Source organism: Hyperolius riggenbachi, chromosome 5 (assembly GCF_040937935.1).
Source record: "Hyperolius riggenbachi isolate aHypRig1 chromosome 5, aHypRig1.pri, whole genome shotgun sequence".
In the NCBI taxonomy this organism is placed as follows: Eukaryota; Metazoa; Chordata; class Amphibia; order Anura; family Hyperoliidae; genus Hyperolius; species Hyperolius riggenbachi.
Genome location: NC_090650.1, coordinates 433,553,916 through 433,578,877, shown reverse-complemented (window position 1 = coordinate 433,578,877; position 24,962 = coordinate 433,553,916). Strand labels below are relative to the sequence as shown.

Here is a 24,962-nt window from a genome sequence, read left to right as displayed (position 1 = left end):
ACATTAGACTTTCATATATTTTAGATTCATTACACACAACTGAAATAGTTCAAGCCTTTTATTGTTTTAATACTGATGATTTTGGCATATAGTTCTAATGTTTATCAGTTTATCTCTTCCTGTGATACAATGACAGCAGCCATGTTGTTTGCAAACATTACACAGAGGCAGCAGGGGCATACCTAGAAAGCCCCGGGCCCCCCTGCAAAAAAAAATTGGTGGTGCTCGTGGCAGCCGCAGGCAAGCTGAGCACATACCTCCTTCTGGCCAGAGGTCTCTGATCACTAAGAGCTTCATAGAACTTCCTGTTTACACAGGAAGTTCCATAAAGCACTCAGTGATCAGAGACCGGCCAGAAGGAGGTATGTGCTCAGCTTGCCTGCCGCCGCCGCAGCTGCCACGAGCACCACCAATGATTGCTTGCAGGAGGGGAGCGCTGAGAGGAGAGCCCGAGGTGAGGGGGGGGGGGGATTTCCCCCCTCCCCACCGATCTGCGGCCACAGCTCTCCTCTTATGCTGCGACCCATTCTGCCCCCAAAAAGTCCCCTAGGGGTCGGCAGGGGTCGCATCCCCTATTGTTACGCCAGTGAGAGGCAGGCTTATCTTGAGCAAAAAAACCTAATCCTCCTCCTCCCCCTCTGCCTCTGAAATCTCTGGCTAGTAATACCTCCCCCTCCTCCTGCCCAGACTGAGCTCCCATGAGCCCTTGCTACTGCCTGAAAGTGCCTTGGCTCTCTGAAAACCTGTGGGAGTGGTTTATTTAGTTTATAGGGAATTAGAGCATTAAAACAAAAACAAAAAAAAAGTATTTGGCTTGAGGAATGCCCTATAAACAATAGGAAAGGAACACAATTATGCAATGAGTAAAAGTTCATCTCGGATCCACTTTAAGCTTGATACACACATCCAATTTTTTGGGTCGATATCGGGCCAATTTTACCACCTGCATGTAGCATGAGGGCCAACTGATTTTGAACTATGATGAGATTGTTTAGGTAAGCGCTCATACTACATGGAAGTGGTAAAACTGGCCAATCAAAATTGGATGTGTGTACCAGGTTTTAGAGAGGTGGATAGATTGCATGTTTAAAACTCTGTGTAAAGACTCGAATAATGGTGAAGATGTTGGTCATGTATCCGAAGATGAACAGAACTCTTCTGGATAGCGTTACCCCGGCGCTATTTCTGGAAGGAACAGCGAATCCCACCGGAGACCAAACCCTGCCGGCCCAGTAAATAAAAAAAACACAAACACGGCCTTCAATCTGATACTGAAATGTTTATTAAGATCGAACTGTTGAAGAACGTATCGAAATTCACTGTATATGGTGTGAAGGATTTGACAATCCAATTTCTTTTTTTTTGTTTTTGATTTTATTTTAAATTTGTTTGTTTGCTTTAAATTAAACCAGATCATACAAATACAACAGAAATTACAGAACATGGCTTGAAAAATGAAATTCAGGAAACAAAAACGTCATGCAAATGATCATACTTCAAAAAAAAACAGGAAAACAAAATAAAAGCCAAACAGTGTACAAATCAATAAAGATATACAGCGTAACCAAATCATCCATAAATCAATCACTTGTGAGGACACTCTTACTTAATCCCTTTTACCTCTTACAAACGGTTTCATGTGTTTAACACACATCTATAAAAGTTTACTAAACTCAGCAAGAGCTACGATAGTGCTCAACTTAATAAGTTGATAAAAAAAAGTTATCTGTCTTATGGGCGGTTCACAAAGGAACCAGATCATATATTCTATATATATATATTCATGATGAGATGCCCAAGCCAGGCATTTCAGCTATCTCCAAACTCTGTACATCTGTCTGTCGTTGTGTTACATCGAATGCAGCGCTACCAAAATATCATGCGGCTCTTAAAGGAGAAACCCAGACGTGAATTTATAAAAGCTAGTATGTATGTAAAATGTATGTTTTTATTTATTTTTAATCTGTGAGGTGTAAAAATGCCATAACTTAAGCAGAAAATCCCGAGTACAAAGCAGCTGTTTCAGTGAATGTGGGAGTGGCTCTAGTAGATGTGGGAGTGGCTCTTGTGGATGTAGGAGTAACTATTGTTTTTTTTTTCAAACTCTGAAAAGAAATGAGAGTACGGTGTCAATATGAAGATTTTCCCTCCCTTCTAACAAGCAAAGAGTTTTAAAAGCAAAAAAGCAAATTCAAACCGGTATATACACAAATTATCCTTATTACTAAATATGGAGCTTTGTCTGGGATTCCCCTTTAAGAGTATAATTATGAGATTTGAGTTCCTAAATCTGCAATGCACGTCCTTTGTACTACACGCCATGTAGTAAAATATTCAACTCTTCATAAAAACATGTCTTAATACGCAGTTATACATAATCTATGAAAGCCTTTCCTAAAATTGTCCACGGATCCCTCTTGCAGAGGACATTCTATGGGCATCTGCACAGGAGAGCTGAACCGTGTTAGTGGGATGGCCAATCGTTCCACCTGTGCACAAACTACCTGCAAACGGGGCACCACTGCTGGGGGATCCGAGGACAGTTTGGGAAACAGCAGTGGAGGTGGGTTTAGGCATGATCTGTGGGATTATAATGCAGAAGTTCTCGGTGAAGAACTTGTGAGTTCAGGCAAGATTTCCATGCTCTTCAGAACATCAGCTGAAGTGGAACTACGAGTTCCATCAAACAGTCGATGCGAAGACAACCGTGAAGAGTCATACAGGGTATAAAAATAGCAAGGCAGGCGTTTTATGGTGGAGCAGAAGGAATATCGAGAACAGGACATTGCAATAAGTAGGCACGTAATGGAAGGTGAAGTTACCATACAGATCTAAATATATTCTACGGTGACCACAAAAGATCCTTCAATATGGAACATTCCGTCTATTCAGAAAACAATGAATACAAGTGCAAGGTGTGCGCGGGGGGATGGGCTGAGTATTGCGGTAACACAGCAGTAATGTGGAATACGTGGTATACAACTCCACTCCACATAATAGCAATGTCGGTTCCGTCCCCATCCTCCGCCCTACATATAATCACATGAATGTGCAAAAAAACCTCTGACCAAAAATATAACATTGGAAGGAACAGTTGATTGGAACAATCGTTCTAGAGATTAGGACAGAATAGGGTGAGGTCTATCAACATTCAATTGTACGTTGAAATGTACTCTCTCGGGGGAAACGGAGAAAAGAGACCAGAAAGAAAATAGACATAGTGTAGGCTCTGTTCCCTCCTAGAAAACACTATGGAATACATACCCCCCCCCCCCCCTTCCCAGGTGATTAGGAATAATATAACCTGAAACAAATCTCTACTCTCTCCATTCGGCTTCCTGTCACGTGACAATTATTCAGGCACGGAGACAGGAAGTACCTCCCCAACAGGAACACAGATATCAATATAAATAAAATTCCACTTTTGATAAGTTAAAAAAAAGAGCGATGCCCTCTCAGTTTTTATACATCAGAACAATTTTTTCCAAACATGGTTATAGCTCTCTCTCCTTGATTTATCTGAAAAGACAGTTATAGCCATTTTGCATGGCTATGGACAGTAGAATGCTTGATGGGCGTATCAGCATGCTAATGACTACATATGTGTAGGAGGAGCTGCAATGCTTCCTGCTTTGTGCACCCAATTACACATGCAGGAAAAAGGGAAGCTACTGGGAAGTCCGTAACTTTGGAGAATACACCATAAAAGTACTGATTTTATGAATGGAGCAAAAAAATGTTATTTGAGCTTTAGGGCAATTTTAGACAAACAATTTGCAAAGAAATGAAGTGGAAATAACACTACATTTACATAATTAGTTGTGTAGCATTGACTCGCACCAAACATTTTAACAAAGGTGGAATCTGACTTTGACGTACTGATGCTTACATGTGTGAATGACGACAGGCTAGGTTTCCTACGGCATCTCCAGAGATCTCCAACCATCCCCTGGGAGATAACCAATGGAGAGCAGGTTTGCTGGGTCAATTAGGACATCCCTACTGGAGAGATTTGGAGATATCTGGAGACATCTATGGAGATCAGACCCAGCGAAAGACATCTGCTGGTATATTTCGGAAAGAAAAACGTATGAATGAAAGCGTGATTGCCTGCTGCTATACTAAAAGGCCATCTCCACCCAAATCTCCCAGTAGCATGTTGGGTGGGCTTTGGCCATCTCCACCCAAATCTCCCGGTAGGATTTTGGGTGAGCTTTGGCAATTCTTTGCCTTCCCATATCCCTCAGTCTCCAGCAGCAAGGTTTAGCTTGCTATTTTTGGATTCCGCTCCCTTTCTTATGGCCAAAATAAAGGAGTCACGAAATCGGCACGAGGCAGTTCTTGTTGAGGTCTCTCATTGCCAGAGTCCGCGGGAGAATTAAGAAGGAAGGGATTAAATTTGCCATCAACCACGCAAAACTAAAATAACCACTTGGGATGGGCCAACCCCATAACCATCCTCGAGATTCTAACTCCACGGCTGGAGGGATACCAAGGCCTCCAAAATACATATAGTGTTACATAAACTATATACTTTCAACAAGAAACCCAGATATAACCATGCAAGCTGTTTTTGAGATATCTAACTTATCCGCCACACTTTACGTCATCCATACATACAATTAAGGCTTGTGTAGTGACAATTGTATCTCTCCGTTTATTAACACTGATCAGTATATCGGCCCACAGCAATGAACTATCAGTACGATGTATGTGGCGCATCTGCAGAGCTTCTTAGCTCTCATAATGCAATAAGAAGTTAAGGTCTTTTGAAGGCCAGCTGTATAAGGTTTATTATGCAAGTTCTCAGATCCCGAAGAATAGAGTCTGCATGCTGAAATGTTTCAACTAGAATTTTGTTTTTTGTATTGAGGCGGCATGTATAGGGTAATTGGGAGAGTGGTGGATTAGAAAGTTGGACGGGCACCGTGACACAGGACAGGTAATGTATGAATGCACACACATGCATATTTCTACACCGGGAAAATGGCGCCGGGGGTTTCAGCGCATTTGTTGCTTGTCCCGATATTGCTTGCCGTTAACGCCGCGAACCCGATCGATCACGACCGCCCGACCTCTTGCAGCATGTCTGATCGCTATGCTCGTTTTGAAATTGGTTGTATCGGGCATGCACTGGGCGGGACCGATTTTCTTCCGATTCCGTTATAATGATCAATCGGCTGTCAAGTCACCTGATGTACGGTCACCTTTAGCATCTTAGGTTTGCCACTATCCGGGGACCGTAGTGTTAGCAAACAGCACAAAATAACAACATAATAAAAAGGCGTACAATCAAAATGTGAAAAACAGACATTTAGAGGAAATACACAGTCCTTTTCTTTTTAGTATTCTAGAAATAAATATGAAGGTGGACATAAGTTTATTTTGTCAAAGTTTTACTTTACTTTTTCTAACAAAAATACCCCCCCCCCCCCCCGCCTTATGCTCAGTTTGGAATTACATCTATTCATGTGGGGGTGTGGCCTGTTCATCACATGTGCAGGTTGCGCTCTCTTCTCAGTAATGAGTCCAGTCAGGGCCTCGATGCAGTCAGATTACACCAATAATTTGTTTCAAGCAAACAATGTCCAAGAGGCTCATATTCTGAGAGGGTTCGAATTGGGTCCACTGCCAGACCGCTACTTAGGATGCTTATTCCTACGGAAAAACATGGAGGTGTTTACAAAGCGTCTGGGTTTGTCTGTTGCGTTTCTGTGATGCGCAAATTCCACCTCCACAACTTAAAGAGGAACTCCAGTGAAAATAATGTAATAAAAAAGTACTTCATTTTTACAATAATTATGTATAAATGATTTAGTCAGTGTTTGCCCATTGTAAAATATTTTAAATCCCCGATTCCCATTCTGACATTTATCACATGGTGACATTTTTTACTGTTGGCAGGTGATGTAGCTGCTGCATGCTTTTTTGGCAGTTGGAAACAGCTGTAAACAGCCATTTCCCACAATGCAGCAAGGTTCACAGACCGGAAACTGCCAAGAGTTTGTTCTTGTGGGAGGGGTTTCACCACAATATCAGTCATACAGCGCCCCCTGATGGTCTGTTTGTGAAAAGGAATAGATTTCTTATGTAAAAGGGGGTATCAGCTACTGATTAGGATAAAGTTCAATTCTTGGAGTTTCTCTTTAAGTGTTGCAGGTGCGCAGACACTTCTCCGGACCACCAGAATGGCAGCATATCTGTACTACATACAGACACACTGCTACAACAGCATATAGTGTGAACTAAGCCTTAGACATTCCGCTGGGATGCCGACCGTGTGCAACACATACATGTGGCCACTAGAGGGAGAATCTACAGATACATCTATGAAATACAGTCAGTGAGGTATGGCACCGCACAGATGATGTGCTAAACTTTCACCTTAATAACACATAGGTATGACTTGTGGCTGTCTTATTGCTGACAGGAAGGGGCACATTGTAAAGACTACACATTTACAACACTAACATCTTTCCAACACCCTTATTAGTAATGCGTATGAGTATTAGTATGAGTAATCCTTCAGTATCACAATGCTAGGGCCATGTGTAGGTGACATCATATATTGGGTGTCAGGATAATGTGGGAAATTTCTGTACCAAATAAACCCAAAGTACAAAAATATAGGTGATGTTCCAATGATTAGCAAAATAGTTCTTTTTAAAATAGAATTCTTCACGTCTCGGGAATGGAAATCACGCTCTCCAACACTTGCTTCCCAGCTTTTTCTCTCCCCATCAGCATGTGGACTATTCCAAAATATACGCAAAAACTGGCCAATTGTAAGCCTTCAAAACCAATAAGATAACAGGATATTTTATGAATTTTGTGAACTGGGGTGAAGGATGCCAGGGACAGGCAAGGTGTAGCCAGAAATCCCAGGCTGAGGCACCAACAGAACAGCAGGAAGGGATGGAGCTACAATTGCAGGGTAAGGATAAGCCTACAACAGAGGGGGAGGGGCTATGATCCCAGGGAGGGCTGAGGCTACAGAGGGGGAGGGGCTATGATTCCCGGGTGAGACTACAGCACAGGGGAGAGGGGCTATGATCCTAGGGTAAGGCTGAGGCTACAACAGAGGGGGAGGGGCTATGATCCTAGGGTAAGGCTTAGGGCTACAACAGGGGTGGAGGGGCTTTGATTCCAGGGTGAGGCTACAACAGAGGGGGGAGGGGCTATGATCCCAGGGTAAGGCTGAGGCTACAACAGGGGTGGAGGGGCTATGATCCTAGGGTAAGGCTAAGGGCTACAACAGGGGTGGAGGGGCTATGATCCTAGGGTAAGGCTTAGGGCTACAACAGGGGTGGAGGGGCTTTGATTCCAGGGTGAGGCTACAACAGAGGGGGGAGGGGCTATGATCCCAGGGTAAGGCTGAGGCTACAACAGGGGTGGAGGGGCTATGATCCTAGGGTAAGGCTAAGGGCTACAACAGGGGTGGAGGGGCTTTGATTCCAGGGTGAGGCTACAACAGAGGGGGAGGAGCTATGATCCCAGGGTAAGGCTGAGGCTACAACAGAGGGGGAGGGGCTATGATCCCAGAGTAAAGGCTGACTAGAAAGACCAAATATCCTGGGGAGAGACTAACTCAGTTGCTTCCTGAATCAGGGCCAGCTGACATCAGGGGACTACTGATATCATGATAAACTGTCACCCAAGGCTATCAGGAATGCATCCCCAGCAAGAACACACGGCTTAATTAATATTGCCGGAAAGGAGGAGGAGCCTCAATTCCCGAGAAAGGACAACGTTGCTTTCATATCTTAAAGCAAAATGACCACAAATAAAAGGCATGTGCACAGATCCTGTATATTGCTCTGGCTGGTGGTTACCAGCCTGCGTTATGTATGAAACCTCAATAAACCCTCAAGGCTTGCCTAGGCTTCTACACTAAGTCATAAAAGTGTTTATAGATATACACAAGGCCTGATCTATGAAAGCTTGGCTTTGACACTGCATGTCGCCGACAGCAACCGTATCCCCAGCAACCGTATCCCCAGCCTACTGCACCACCCCGCCTCTGATCATGGTTGCCATGGTGATCTACAGAACATAAATTGGAATTTCTGAGCAGAACCCACATTCTTAAAGGGAATTTGAAGTGAAAATAAACGTGTGAGATAATGAACTGTATGTGTAGTACAGCTAAATACAACATTAGTAACAAAGAAAAGAGTCTCCTATTGTTTCCAGTACTGGAAGAGTTAAACTTCAGTTATCTATGCAAAAGAGCTTCTCTGAGCTCTCCAACCAAACTTGGTCGGCTACAGTGCTATTCTCAGAAGCACTTATACATCAAAGAAACTGAGAGACAGCTTGAGATCAGGTTTTACTGCAGGAAAGTTCAAAGGGTCATTAGCTCTGCTCTGTTTCATAGTTTAATACGCAGAGTGTAGCGTGTAAACTGCAACTATTAGAGAATGATGCAAAATTATTAAAAATAAAGCTATATAACTGAAAATAAAAATAGGAGGCTTTTTTTCTTTGCTACTAATGTTTTATCAATTACTAGTGACTTAGCCCCTGTCACTAATACTGCTGCGCGCACGCCCATCGCTCACACGCCCGCCCCCGTCCTCCTCCGGCTCTCCACAGTGTCCCTGCGTCTGTCTCTGCACATGCCCAGTGCAAAAAAGCAGTGACACAGGGACATCATGGTTTTACTATATAGGATGCGCACTACACATACAATTCATTATATCATAATGAATCAGTGTCACTTTAAGAACACACTACTTGTAGTACTCTCTGCAGAATAGTCCAGTGGCCCCAACACACCACAACACAGCTTTACTGTAACAAAGCAGGAATCTGGAGCTGTGAGCGTCACATTCTCATTATACGCCACGGGCTTCTCATAAAAATGTCCAAAAAGCCAGATTCTATAGAGTAGTGATGACCCCCAGTTACCGGATCAGACGTCATTTTATAATAGACACACTAGAACAGGCATAGGCAAACTCGGCCCTCCAGCTGTTACAGAACTACAAGTCCCACAATGCATTGCAGGAGTCTGACAGCCATAGCCATGACTTATAAAGGCAAATGCATTGTGGGACTTGTAGTTCCGTAACAGCTGGAGGGCCGAGTTTGCCCATGCTTGCACTAGAACTATTTGCATTTTGAAGACCATCTCAGCTGGTGCCTATAGGCCAGTGATGGCTAACCTTGGCAGTCCAGCTGTGACAAAACTACAAATTCCATCATGCCTCTGCCTCCCCAAGTTATGCTTAGAGCTGTCAGAGTATTGCAATGCCTCATGGGACTTGTAGTTCCACCACAGCTGGAGTGCCAAGGTTAGCCATCACTGCTATAGATTCTCCTTTCATTGGCTTAGTTCGATTACTAAAAATTGTAACAATTAAAATTCAAACATATAAAATGTAGGTTCCTCCTACAGTAAAATGCACTATAAATGACTTTTTTTCTTATGTCCCTGTCACTTACAGAAAGTAGTGAAAATCTGACAGGTTTGGGATTAGTCCATTTGTTCATGGGGGATTCTCAGGTACCTCTTTATTTACAAAAGCACTTCCTGAACAACAGCTGCTCGATCCAACTGCCAAAATGGCTAACATTTCTATCGATTCTTTCCAGGGAGTGCTTTGGTAAATAAAGACAATGCTGAGAAGTCCAAAATATGCAAAAAGAAAAGGGAAAAAACAAAAAAGCATTTTACTGCTTATTGTGACAGCAACATAGGAAAATAATTCATACTGCATTTAACTCTGTGAAATGTACATGTTTTATATGAAGATGAAACAGAAACCGAGAGCCCAATATAGTGTAGTATGTATTGGATCAGGGAGAATTAGTGTGGAGTAAGTATTATACTTACAAACATGGGTTACCGTTTAGGCAACCACTATATAGGCAGGTGGGGAGATTAGACCTGTCCTCACTCAGGAAAAAGATGTCGCTCTCTGAAGAAGGAAAGGAAGGTTTGTCACCCTTCCAACCACCAAGGGTGGATATCTTGACAAGTAGATGTACAGAGGCGCCAAAAGGATAAAATATGCTAAAATGTTTAAAATATTCGGGTGGCGGCGGTGGACCGGCCACTCAGAAATAGACTCGATGCTGTCGCTTAAGATAAAGACAATTTATTCACATACTGCATGAACAGAACCGCAACGCGTTTCACGGGTATATTCCCGCTTCCTCAGGCAATAAACAGAGGCGCTATTCGTGACCTTGAGACTGTACTGTGTACTCCTATCTGTTTATTTCTGAGTGGCCGGTCCACCGCCGCCACCCGAATATTTTAAACATTTTAGCATATTTTATCCTTTTGGCGCCTCTGTACATCTACATGTTTTATATGAATGCATTTTAAAATGTTAAATTTTTTCATGATACTGGCCCTTTAAAATGGCCTTATGTGTTATGGATGGTCCAATCTGAAACTGCGCACTGAGACTGAGCGCTGAGACTGCGAGCTAAAGGTGGACACAACTGAGCAGACTGGAGTATAAAAAGGCAATAAATATTATTCCACAAAGCAAATAAACCTCAGCTCGTCTCACTGAAATAACAGATTTCAAGTGTCATAAAGTCACTATATCCAACTACTGGAAAACAAAGGCAAAAATGACAAACGCACAACCGATAGAGTCAAACCCCAGCCAGAAGTCCTAGCTGGAGGGAGGAACAGAACCCAGGTCACGGTATAACGGCTGTCTGTGTCCCCATCGTGGCGATCTGCCCTCACTTCCTGTGCCAGGGGACAAAATTCTTCCCACATTCCAATTAGCTTCTTCCAGGAAATAAAAGTTGGAACTACAAAATCACCAACAACTGGAGGTTAATCCAGAATTCTACCTCCTGGCCAATCACCCTCTTAGCAGAATGCTTGTGTGCTGCCAGTACAATTGTTACAGGATGTTTGTGGTTTGCTAGGGGCCAAATAGACAGGAAGTCAGTAAATTTTATTTTATTTTCTGCTGACTGTATATCCTAAGTAGACAAAGAGGGGTTAGAAATTACTCATGTCTATTTGCACTTACCACTTTCACTATAACAGGAAGTGGAAGCAATTCCCCAAATATGTGGACACAGACCATGATAAAAGCATGACGAAGGTCTCAATCTTTTCCCTACTCTATCCAAGACCGAATAATGATACTTCTTATTGACGACTAGCCTCAAATATGCAGAACAGACATATATTCAAGAGGTGATGTTAATGAGATGCTAATTTTCCAAGTTGATGGCAAATCTTGTTGCCATTGGTAAGCAGATTTGGATTGGGCCAATCCAAGTGGTCCGATTGGTTTAATTTCAAGCGGAATACCTACTGCGACAAGCTATGCCTAGGCTCAGAAAATTAGCATCTTACCTCTGTATCCAAGTAAGAAAAATAAAGAAATTGTATTGACGAAAGTGATCTCTAATGAAAGAGGCCTGCAGACAGCAGAGAATGGAGCCATTGCCTAGCTGGAATAAAAACATAATGATACGTAAGAAACTAGAAGATATACTCTGCATAAAGATTCTTATTGCAATACACCAGATTCAGGCTGAACATCAGACCATGCGGCTGGCCAGTTTCTCAGCCCTGAGCTGCTGAGGAAACTACAAGTCCCAGCATGCATTAGACAGCTAGAGGCCAACTGTACACGTCTCAAAGCTTGGACTTCTTCAGCAGCTATAGGGGGACATGTGGCCACACCTCTACACGAGTCCAACGCCACCCTCAGAACTTCTACAACAAAATCAGCAACTTTGCAAATAGTTTGTGTATCTTGTTTTGTTTTTCATAGAATTCGGAAGTATCCACTCTTTAATAGTTTTTTTGGGCCGTGCTCCCTCCCCCACCCCCCCGCCTGCAGGAAATTAATTTGCATGTACATTGGTGGGAGGCAGCAGCTACCACTAGGTGTTACACAGTGGATAGATGCCACTGCAGCATCAACCCCAAGCAACCCACCGCAGCAGATTACAAGGCAGCGTGGCTGCTCAAGCAGCAAAGTCGAGGAGAAGCTGCACACATTTTATACTGTTTTTCCTAGCATATGTACGAGGCTTAGGGTTAGGCACCGCCAGGAGGGGTCCTAGGGTTAGGCACCGCCAGGAGGGGTCCTAGGGTCAGGCACCGCCAGGAGGGGTCCTAGGGTCAGGCACCGCCAGGAGGGGTCCTAGGGTCAGGCACCGCCAGGAGGGGTCCTAGGGTCAGGCACCGCCAGGAGGGGTCCTAGGGTCAGGCACCGCCAGGAGGGGTCCTAGGGTTAGGCACCGCCAGGAGGGGTCTTAGGGTTAGGCACCGCCAGGAGGGGTCTTAGGGTTAGGCACCGCCAGGAGGGGTCTTAGGGTTAGGCACCGCCAGGAGGGGTCTTAGGGTTAGGCACCGCCAGGAGGGGTCTTAGGGTTAGGCACCGCCAGGAGGGGTCTTAGGGTTAGGCACCGCCAGGAGGGGTCTTAGGGTTAGGCACCGCCAGGAGGGGTCTTAGGGTCAGGCACCGCCAGAAGGGGTCTTAGGGTTAGGCACCGCCAAGAGGGGTCTTAGGGTTAGGCACCGCCAAGAGGGGTCTTAGGGTTAGGCACCACCAGGGGAGGGTCTTAGGGTTAGGCACCACCAGGGGAGGGTCTTAGGGTTAGGCACCGCCAGGGGAGGGTCTTAGGGTTAGGCACCGCCAGGGGGGCCTTAGAACCAGTTAGGCACCACCAGGGGCGATCTCAGGGTTACGCACAACCAGAGGAGTCTTAGGGTTAGGCACCACTAGGAGGGTTTTAGGGTTAGACACCTCCCGGGGGGAGGGGGGGGTTAGACACCTCCCGGGGGGAGGGGGGGTTAGGTACCATGGGGAGGGATGGGGGGTGGTTAGCCACCACTAGGGGGGCAGGTTTCTTGGGGTTAGGCACCACCAGGGGGGTCTTAGGGTTAGGCATCGATAGAGGGAGGGTTCTGTGTGAGAGTAGGGTTAGGTTTAGTAGTAAAATATTGGTAATAGTTTTCAGCTACATGTAAAAACATACACACGATTACACCTAAAATATGTGGCTTTGGAATGCATAAAACCATTAAAAATTACCTTAGAAAAAATTGCTTACTTTAAGCCATATTTCTTTGTAAACCGATAACCAATATTTTAGTACCGAAAAATAATGATTTCGGTTTTATCCCACACCCTTTTTTCACAGCGAGCGCCTCTATTTCATGCACTTGCTTGTCTTTTTTTCAACCGAATTAACTACGGTATGTGACACCCAGAGCGTGGTGTACACTACATTTAAAAAAAGGTAAAGTATCATCCTTTTGGAAGCAGGAATGTGGATACTTCACGAGTCTGCACAGAGATAACAGAACAAGATACACTTGATAAACACCATTTGCAACATTGACATATTTTGCTGCACTGTGTTAGGTTATAGCAGCCGTCTGATTGTCTCGGTAATCCATAGTATGTACTTGATAGGTTATCAGTAGGGATTGCCCTGCCTAGGAGAATTCATGGAGAAGCATGTGATCAGTTTGGTCAGCTGATAGATTTGTAAGACTCTGATTTGCTGTGATGACTTCCTGGTTTAACGCAGAATCATGAGCAGCAAATCAGAGCTGTACAAATCTATCAGCTGATCAAACTGATCACATGCTTCTCCATGAGTTCTCCTAGGCCATCCCTAGTTATCAGAATGTACATATGCCCTAGATAAACAAGAACCCTCCCAGAAAGTCATCACAACGGCAGAAATAAGAGAGAGATGTACATTTGGCATGGTCATCCTAAAGCAGCCCACAGACATAAGGTAAAACACAGGGCAGATGAGTGTTTTTTTATGCTTGACATTCAGGAAGGTCTTGGGACAAACACAGATCAATATCTGCCAAGAACGGCTCAGCTGTCTTTTTTTGTAGGGGATGATGAATGACCAGTCGCAGCACATGTGCATCACTGAATGCTAATCTTCAGGAAAACCTACAATAATAAGACTATTAATCGGATACATTTTATTTTTAAAGCCTTACATGTGTGTTTTCCATATACAGCTTGTATAAGAACCTGGATCGTTGCCCAGGAAGAAACGTAAGTCGCTTTGCTGGCTGCGCTGTCTGCCATCTGAAATGACAGGACTGTCTGGCTATAGTTATAAATCATTTACCAGGTAAGACATCGCTGGATATCATCTGTTCATTTAAAGGTTTGCCTGGAGGTCAGCGTGAAGGTCAAACATGTGTAGAGGACACTGCTCTAAAGCCATGAAGACCAGTGGAATGAAGACTGGGACCAAGCTGGAGCTGTTGCCCAAAGCTACCAATCAGAAACTGTGTTTCTTTTACTAGCCGAAACCTGATTGGCTGCTCTGAGTTGACATGTTCCGCTTTTTGGCCAATTGGTCTTGACAAGTCTTCACTTTCCTAGGTTCCTGGCAGATATCTGCTACGTTTGCGACAGTACTGGCTGCACAAAACAACTGGCTTCCTCTTATGTCTATGGGTAGCTTACAAAGTATCTGACGTGAGAGGAATATGGAGGTGGACATCTTTATTCCCTTTTCAAAAAATGCCTAAAGGAGAAGACGTGTGCCACACAAAGCTCCCCAACTAACCTCTCCAGCATGTACACATTGCTGGGCCATGTTCATTGCATGAAGGAATGCCATATTCCAGATGTAATAAGGACATCCTCTATGATCCACTAGTATTGGGCAAGATGATTGACCAACTGGGGGAGGCCTACTACTACTACTGGTCTAGATGTCATACTGAACATTAGCCTCCAGCAGTCCATCAGCATTAAAGAGGGACTATCAAAGAAACTGTCCTCCTGTAAACATCACATACCTATAGAGCTTTTAGCAAGCACCACCAGAAAGCTTTTAAGAAGTGTGTGAGAAAAATGCTTTGTTTACAAGCTTTTTGTAACAAAGTCGGCATCGGGAAGGCAGTGGCTATACCATGTAGATAGGTTCCACTTCTCTGTCACTATTCACAGAGGAATGATTTACTGTTTTTTTGTACTATAGTCCTGCTTTCTATCATTCTGAAGACATTCCAGTCACAGGATTGCCACTAGTGAAGACTGCGTCTGTATGCTGGATGTGCTGGGCCCAGTCCTCCATAGTTATGCCCACAGTGAAAACGGTTCTCTGAAATTGTCGTTTTCTCTTCACACAGAAAAATGAAAAAAGATTTAAAAAAAAAAAGCCTTTGTATTGCTATTTTCTAGTAATTACTGGAAGTACATGTGGCATTTAGGATTTTAGTTAACTTTGATAGTTGTCCTTTAAGTATGCAGCCCATTAATTCAAACTTCAGTCATATCACCTTATCTGTGTACTATGTCTGGGTCAGTAACTCAGAGTATCTAAGGCAGAGGATCAACATGACCGCCAAATAGATTTTTATTATTCTAAGAAGAGGGGGATAAAGCTCCATCTGCCTCTCATTTCAGGTTCCCGTTAAAGAGACTCTGAAGTCTCCAAAAAATGAGGTTTTAACTTTGAAAACCTCTTTAACACAATTGCCCCTCCTAAAATGCTGCATCCCCTTGGCTGAAAACTCCATAAATCACCCCAAACTACCTGGGGCACATCACGGGGGTCCTTCCGCAGAGGCAGAGCTTTGGGCTGTAGCTCTGCCTCTATGCCCGTCCATCAGCGTGTATCTCCGCTTCTCCCCACCCCTCTCAGTCTTCCTTCACTTAGAGGGGCGGGGGAGAGGCGGTGATCAGCGCTGATTGACGCGCATGGAGGCAGAGCTGCAGCCTAAAGCTCTGCCTCTGTACGGAAGGAGCCCTGAAATCAGCCCTCGGGAGTTTGGGGTGATTTATGGAGTTTTCAGCTGCAGGGTTTTAGGAGGGGCAATTATGTTAAAGAGGTTTTTAAAGTAAAACCTCATTTTTTGGAGACTTCAGAGTCAAAGCTCTGCCTCCTTAGGGCAGCAAAATCCACGACCAAGAAAGTCGAGGATTTAGCCAGGGGAGTTAGGGGTGATTCGTGGAGTTTTCAGCCGCGGGGATGCAGCGTTTTAGGAGGGGCAATTATGTTAAAGAGGTTTTTTAAAGTAAAAACCTCATTTTTAGGAGACTTCAGAGTCTCTAAGAGGCGACTCTTCCAAGTTTCATTCAGATCAAGGCCACAACCTTTAAGCCAAATATGGAATACCTGTCATGTCTCAAATAGATGCAGTTAAGGCCATTTTTTTAAAAACTATTTCTGCATTCCAGTGGTAAACTATATACATATTATATAATCATGCATTTCTTTACAGTCATGGAGGATTCAGAATTAATCTCTTAGGAAAGTGGACATAAAAAAAAGTAAGAAGAATTGTTTTGGTGCTGGGCAATGAAGGGCCCCCGCTCATGCAAAATGCTGGGCCCTCAGCCCCTACCGATGTCACACACACACCCATACAATTCCGATCAAATAAAATCACCTAATCAGGGGGAAGTAAAACTACTGTTAAGAACAGAAGCCTAAAGCAGGACACAGTGACCCCATCGCAGAGGTAGCATAAAAACTACAGGTCACCAGATGGGTCATTCAACTCACGCCAACCAACCCGTAGAGACCCAAAGGACAACTCCCAGGTGTGTACCTGAGTGGACGAGTGAAGTGATGAGATAAACATGTGTATGTACGGTGCAGAACATAATAATAACCAGGCTGTTTTACTCGTTTTATTTTGCTGCCTGAAAGAGTTCGTTTTCAGGCATGGAAGTGACAGCTCCTGTCTTGTCAGTAGCTTGTCAGGAATATGGTAAACCTCACTGATAAATTACAACCATAAAAGTTTTCCTGGCAGAATACAACTTCTTAGGGCAGAGGAGAGATAGAAAAAGGTCAGTAGTGCATGTATTTTCAGTTAGGGACACTTAATAGGGTGCCACTGAGCGGAGACAACAAAACATTCAATCTACTTCGTAAATGTTAAAATATAAAATAAAACCATGGGATATCATTAAAAAAAGTCATTTTTAGGAGTAGGAGGATAAATACAATTGTTTATCTCATCAGCTTACTTTCACCTCGGGTTTATTTTAAAGTATTATGGTACCTCCGGTCCTATCAGTCACTGCAACTAATCTTTGAATATCACTTCCTAATGCTTATACTACAGAAAATGTCATCTTGGTGCAAGTTTACATGGAAGCTTTTGTACATCCAACACAGCATGAATGATAAAACAATTCTTCCAGGCAGAGCCCGGCCACTCTATTTTCTCTTTCTCAGCTGGATATGAGCTAACCGCTTCCTCATCCAGCTTTTTAGATGAAGTACAGAAAACTTCTGCAGAGGATTACTTCTGAAGGACAATATTCCCTAATAAAAAGTATAACAACAGAAGAATATATAGTTTCTAGTTGTAGAGTTGGTTACATCTCACTTTATCACCCATTAGTGGTTTCGACTTTTTAAAAATAAAAAAAATGCATAATTCAGTGCCAAGGCTTCACCTTGTAAGCTTCTATTGAAACGTGCAGGTAACAGTTATAATAATATACATGTTCAGAGGTTTCATTGATTCTTCCACATGTGTATGACCAATTTTACCTCCTCCGTGTAGTACGAGAGATTTCCTACACAATCTGCTCATCGTATTCAGAATCTGTTGGTACTCCTACTACAAATAAGTGGTAAAATTGTCCAATCAAAGTTGGATGTGTGTATGTCCCCTCCACTAGCAGCGCTTTTCTAAGCTCTTGTGATTTGTAAAGCTCTTGCTAATCTAAGGCAATGGGTGATTTTTGGGATCACACCCATAGTATTACATTAGCAAGGGATTTTCAAGTCACAAGTGCTGCCAGTGGCTCCTAGGCCTAAATCAGTGCAGGCAAAGACTCTTCAGAACAAAAACTCGAGTGGTAATGCTGGGAACGCACGATGCAACTTCCTCATCGACGGGAACCAGATGATTATTTCCGATGTCGGATGCGTTTATGATCGAAAAAAGGGATCGATTTTGCAAAGTTATCATCTGAAAATTGATGTCTTTATCGATTGGGAGCAGTTTGGACATGTACATATTCATGTCAGATCACCAGTCGACCGGACGGGAAATTGCCTGGTGGGTTCCCAGCATAAAACCGTAAACCGATTTACAAACTTCCTGCATCTATCTGGACTTCTTAAAAGGTGCATTTGTCGGTAAGATAAGCCCATTCTCTTACCCCCATTCACTAATTAGCTAGTCTATAATAAAGTATATTTTCACTGGCTGCTTCTAGAACACACAGGCATCTAGGGATGACCAAGGACATACTGAGAATTCCCATTTGATACATATTGTTTTACAATTTTGCAAAAAAATTTGCGTAAAAATTGTCAAAGTTGTAAATTAACCAATCAAATGCTAAGTTTGGCCCATTTCCAAGTTGCTTACATCAGGCCCGGAGTTACATCACAGAAGCCTATAGGCACAGATGTCCTGGCACCCTAGACTTCGTCCTCCATGAATCTACAAACCCCCACCGAACCGGACCACAAGTGTGCTGGCTGTCACTCCTCCCTTACCCCTCATAGGTAGCTACAGGTGCTCCTTAGCATTACGTAGCCAGAAGTACCCTCAATATTACAGTAAGTAACTATTAGGTAGCTGGAGGAACCTTATTATTAAGTAGATAGAGGTGCCCCTGACTGAAGGGAGCTCTTACTTGTGGAATGCCGAGAGCTGGGTAAGCAAACCTCTCATTTACACACTCCTCAGGACTCTGCATAGAGAAGGAGGGAGAGAGGCACTCGGATGGAGAAGGGAGCTATCTTTCCATCACCAGGCGCATGTAGGCACTTGCCTACAGTGCCTTATGGTAAACCCAGCCCCGGCTGCATAATATTTACATCAGGTCAGAATTATTAGCATGTGACTGACCATCCCTAGTCTCCAGCAGCATCGTTGCAGTAAAAGATTACAGCATAAAGGTATATATTTAAAATACGTGAGTGTGGGTGGTAACACTGCTTGTAGAAGTGTGAATCAAGTTCCTTAAGCAAACCCTGCAGCAGTTAATAGTTACTAAAATATGCAGGCAATTAAACAAAAAAAAAAAAAAAAAAGGTCTAGACGGTTTGAGCTTCAACCTCAACATCCAACGATGATAAGAAGAAAATAAAATTCCATAAAACTATTCTGCTGCTTTAACGGAAAGCAGGTCCCTGGCATAATCTAGAAAAAAACCCATTAGGGTCCTCAATTGTTCTTGCTTAATTCTATCAAGACACAAGGGGGCGATATTGCTTCAACGATAGAACACCTGATGTCAAGCGAAAAGGAATCCGCAGTTAAAATGATGGCAGAACTGCAAACGCACGCCTACAGCGTCCTGCAACGGGACGGACTCATCATACAAATTTAAAAACCAATGCAAAAATACATTCCGAAAAATAAAATAATTTCAATTAAAGAAATAAAAGCAATCTAGAAAGAAATAAAATATAGGTACGTGCCTAATAAGTGGTAAAAAGAAGAAGCAGAAAAAAAGGTTGTATTTTGGGAATAGGTCAGTGACTCCCAAACTTTGGCCAGCGTTGTACCACCACCACCATCCGAGCACAGCTCACGAAAAATCCTGCTTCCAATCAGAACACGTTACAAGGCTTCAAGTGCTTAAAATGGCTCAGCTGTCTTTGGCACAACACTTTAATAGTCTGTTATCATTCAACAGATTTCTCAGACCAACAGGCCACACCGAAAACAGATAGCCTGCCAAGAACGGGCTGTGCCGTGTCTCACAAAAGCTGGGCTGTTTAATCAGTGGTAACCTTAAGGTTCTTCAGCTGCAATGCTGAAACCCCTGATCATCGGGAGTTCCATGTCAGGAGATCTCCAGTAGAGATCAACAATGGATTTCCGAAACCCCTGATCATCGGGAGTTCCATGTCAGGAGATCTCCAGTAGAGATCAATGGATTTCTGAAAACCCCTGATCATCGGGAGTTCCATGTCAGGAGATCTCCAGTAGAGATCAATGGATTTCTGAAAACCTCTGATCATCGGGAGTTCCATGTCAGGAGATCTCCAGTAGAGATCAATGGATTTCTGAAAACCCCTGATCATCGGGAGTTCCATGTCAGGAGATCTCCGGTAGAGATCAATGGATTTCTGAAACCCCTGATCATCAGGAGTTCCATGTCAGGAGATCTCCACTAGAGATCATCAATGAACTGCACATTTTTTCATTTCACACTTCATGCAGATTGTGTTGCAATTGCAGTTGATGCCAAATTGGACTGCTTCAATTTCGAGCTCCATTCAAATTGAAACAAAACTTTCATCAAGTTGGAAAAATTAGCACCCCACTGATCATCTTTGATCCCCGCCAACAGGCATTAGGGGTAGCTAGCTCAAATAGGTTGAGCCTGATATAATACAATACTCGGGCTGGAGATCTCTGGAGAACAGAAGTAATCCTACAAACCCGGCATACATTTCTTAAAATTTCCTGCTGTCGGGAGTCAAACCTTGTCTGGGTCATTTCAGACAAAAGTTCAACATGTCCATGGCATCCTTTATAAAATACTTTTTAGGGCTTCATGATTTATTTAAACCATGTAGGCAATGCAAGTCATCTTCTACGGTATTTACACACCAGTTGACCAAACTCTCAAAGGCTTAATTTGGTAAGGACACCAGCAGTAGGCATATGCCTCAATTTTCTTAATGTCTTCTGCATCCGATTTAGCTGTACATACATAGCACTTCTGTTACAATGTCTCATATCTCCTGCTCCTTGTGTCTCCAGAAACTAATTAGACACTTCTTAATAAAGCTAGGCTAGGTATGTCGGACATCTTATGTTCTCCAATGAATGCCAGCACAAATGAACAACAATAAATCAGACCAGTGGCCTTTCATTGCAGAAGCCAACATCAAATCAACATCCTTCCTCTAGTGCAAACGGCAGCCACAGTTACAGTTGCATATGTTGTGGAATTGAATTTCAAATACTTCCCAAGCCTTGCCAAGTACAACCTACACTGAGCATGCGTACCAGCAATGGTACGCAACCGAAAGTTTGGGAATCTCTGATCTAGGGCAATGGTTCTCAATCACAGGTCTGCCTAAAAACCACTAGATAAACTGCCACCAGTTCTTGGTCTACCACGCAGGCTGAAATAAAAATAAGCTATCGATATAAACCTCTTCAAAATTAAATTTAAACTTTCTTTAACTTGAAATAAATGTAGAATCTGCAAAAAGAGGTCTTATGTTCTCCTTTCTACATCAGAAGAGTTACCAAAAGGTCTTTGACATGACCAAGGCTGAGAGCCACTGCTCAAGACAAGTGCAGATATAACCTACATCGTGGACACCAGCTTCTGGGCATAGCCAGTAATGACCGTTGCCATCAATGTATTATTCCCAGCAAAGCTGGAGGATATATCCAAATGATTCTTCAGAAAATATGCACCAAAAACATCATAATATTGCTGGTTCTGACAGAAGCAGCAAGCTGCTCTACCAGGAATAAATGGCTCAACCCAAACTATGGCTGGTTCCAACTCATCACTGCACTTTACCGCAAAGTTTTCATTAATACACCTGCATACTGTTGACAAGTAAAAATGGAGAAGATAAGTTTATAGCAGGGCTACATGAGTGTCATCAAAAATTACAAACTTAGATGTTGTATTCTAAACTTCATATAGCATACGTTTTGTTTAAAGATCATGCAGAGAAAGATCATCATCTCAACCGTAGATTTTAGGAAATGTAAGTTTTAACTTAATTTCCATTTTTTAAGCTTTTCTTCGCTCAGGATCTGGAAAAGACTCCTTCAGCAGCGCAAGAGAAGCTGAAGGTCTCTGTATTGCGCTAGATTTCCAGTCCAGACGTGCACCTGATAGATGGCCACCAGAGATGTCTCTGTGCGACCAGGAATGTTGCAGTTTACAGCAGTGCCTACTCAGACTGCTGATTCACTCTCTCCTTCCGGAGGAACCGTGGAACCTTTTGGAGACAGCTGCAATACCACCGGCTTCTCTGGATCCACACCGTTGGCAATGGCGCCATCTGCTGGAACTGGGCGTTTGAGTTCCTCCTTGTTCTCTTCAGGAACTTCTGGGTAGATCACTAAGAAAGCAGCTGTCAGAAACCCCAAGAAGGATCCTACGGAGGCCACAAGAGGTATTACTCTGACCGAACCCACCGCATCGACCACCGCTCCCAAAGCTGAAGCCACCAAGATCTGGGAGATATAAACCTGGCAGGACAAGATGGCGCAGTCTATGCCAAAGCCTCTCTTGGAGTTACCTGGGCTGTGGTGAATATACTGTGGAGGAAAATAGAAGAAGAATTGCTTAAGAGATATCTTTATTTGTGTTGCATTACAAGAGACTTTAAAGTGCACTTTTAATAAATTGTCACATCTGCACTAGTCTCTGTCCTTTACACTCTTTCATGGTAGACCACATCTACGCAAGTTAAAGCAACCTGGGCCCCAGGAACAATTTTCTCTAAATGAACTTCCACATAAGGGAGGTTCCTAATGGAGTGCGCTGTTGGGGGGGGGGGGGGGAGCTTACTTTGGGTGAGCATCTACTTACCTACATGGTGCTGCTGTTTCTAGCCCACCTTCTGTACAAGATCTACCATGTTCTTCAGAGAGTGTCCACAGTTACCAAATTTTCAACTTCTCGCAGTGTCTCCATGCCAGGAGATGTAGACCGTGGGTGCAAGTACAGAGATGTTCTCACATTCACGGATTACTTCTCCTGGAACGCATTGCGGCGCACGAGTCACTACCAGAAAATTAAAAAGTATGGCCTCAATTCACTAAGCTTATCTCCTGTCTTTAATAACTTTTCTAGAGTTGTTACCATGGTGATAAGGCATGTAGTATTCAGGAAACATTTTACCTCAGGCAAAGCTAAATTTAACTCTTCTGTCTTTAAGTAACTCTTCAATCCTTAAAATAACTCCACAGTTAAAGACAGGCTGTTTATTAACTGCGTGTGAAAATAACTACAGAGGAGGTAAATTAACTACAGAGGAGGTCACTTAAGGAATGAAGAGATAAGATAACTCTCTTACTGTGTGGAGGTAAGTTTTCTCTTGCCTTATTATCTCCAGCATGATCTTAGTGAATTGAGGCCATTGTCTGTGGTCGCTCTCTTGGCAGATCCCATAGGGACCGGTGCCAGACTCAGGAGCAGCACCCTGTAGGCAAGTACACTACTAACACCAACCCCCACCTCCCCAATGGCACACTCCACTACAAACCGGGGAGGTTCATTTAAAAATTTTCCAAGAAACTTTAAAAACATATCCTAAGATATTTCTGGAGCACTGATCCTTGCCTTAACATTTTCAAACACTAGCATAATGCCAGAGCAGGAAACACCATGGTAATGCACTGGCTGAAACCATTTTAAAAACCAGTTGAAGGCATTCTGGAGCCTGGAATTGTCTGAAACAGGGCTGTGGAGTCGGTACAAAAATCTTCCGACTCCAAGTACCCAAAATTGCTCCAACTCTTAGATTCAGACTCCTTAGTCTAATTTTTACAAAAACTATGGATTTGGTTCAAAAATCACCCGACTCAGACTCCTCGCTTTATTGAAACCACCGACTCCAGGTACTCAAAATTGCTTTAACTCCTCGACTCCGACTCCACAGCCCTGGTCTGGAAGTCATCTGGAGTTGTAGCATTAAACCTCAACGCAGGAGATAAACAGCACTACTTACTGTGCTGTGGCAGAGGTAGATTTATCGGCAATGGGAAAACACGGGCTGGAGGCCGAAAAAGAACATAAAGGGCCTTCAATATGACCACCTGGATGGTGGGGAAACAAGGGCTTGATGGGACATTGCTAAGTTTTATATGTGAGAGTATCTATTGCATGGTGGTGGTGGAGAGCTACAGACAGGGGGTGATGTCAAGACAACGTCTTGTACCTTGTAACTGACCTTCAAAGTTTCACTGTTTGCTTATATTTTGTCTGTCTCCTGTTCCAGTGTTGAAACAGAGCAGAGTATCTACAATGACATAAGCTAAATTAATTGCAGCACATTTCACAAGAGAATAAGCAGTATAAAGCAATATATATTGAGGGATATGAGCAGTGACTGTTTGGGTCTAATCACTCAATCCTGGATTTAATCAATAACCTATGAGGTAAAGAATGTTATTCAATACCTAGTCAGTGATATGCCCATGACACTTGCAATGAACCAACACCTACTAAAAGCACCAACCATTAGCTTTTCCAGCACTACAGTAGCATGGACTGGAGGGAATCTATGCTCTTCACAGCAAAAGCATAATAGACTGGTGTCTCAAGAACATATGGCTTAATCTATTCTGAAAGACTGTTCTTGATCTCAGAAAACAAAGTTTTGCTTCCTTAATGGCTGCAGCTCTGTAGAACTCACCTCCTTCATCTCATGGTATTGTCCCAGCAGTGCATACGGGCAGTAGGAGATGCTCATCGACACAATACCCATGGTGCTGATCATGATCATGGACACGTAGACATTGGGGAAGATAAACATCACTGCGGTGCCGATGGCAAAGCCAAGGGTTCCCAGGATGTAGATGATTTTGATGCTAAGGTCATAATTATCCAGATACTTCTGTAGCAAGGCTGCCAAGATAAAATGGAAAACCACGTCAGGAAACACGCCATTTCACAACAGCAAAGAAAAAGTACTGTATGGACAAAAAAAGTATTCACAAAACAAGATATCATTTCAGCATCATCTTTGTTTTTTTTCCCCCACAAAAGGCTATTTAGAGGTAACCTTTAAAGTTGAAAACTGGCAAAATATACAATAAAAACTTGTTTTCCTAATCTTTATTACCCAAAGAATTATCCCACTTACACTTATCCCAGAGTAATATCATCTGTGTAAAAATATCAAGTCCCCCCAGCTCAGAGTGCAGCATTGCATGGATGTCATGTACTTGCTCAGTCTTATCAAATACAAATACTGTTCATAGCACATTATAGAGCACTTACATGGCAGTGACACACTGTAACTCATAACCATGCCCTCAAAGTGAATCAGGCTATTAACCCTTT

The 24,962-nt window shown here is 43.2% G+C and overlaps 1 protein-coding gene across 2 annotated transcripts in view; it reads right to left on the bottom strand.

The window, feature by feature from the left end:
* Positions 1–15,789: 15,789 nt before the first annotated feature.
* SLC45A4 (solute carrier family 45 member 4) overlaps positions 15,790–24,962 on the bottom strand; it is a 192,058-nt gene continuing 182,885 nt past the window's right edge. For both annotated transcript variants that reach the window (XM_068238089.1, XM_068238090.1), the window contains exons 7-8: positions 24,313–24,524; positions 15,790–22,210 (exon numbers count right to left, since the gene is read on the bottom strand). In XM_068238089.1, the coding sequence (XP_068094190.1) occupies positions 21,845–22,210; positions 24,313–24,524 (578 nt within the window). In that variant the 3' untranslated portion in view covers positions 15,790–21,844. The remainder of the gene's footprint in view (positions 22,211–24,312; positions 24,525–24,962) is intronic.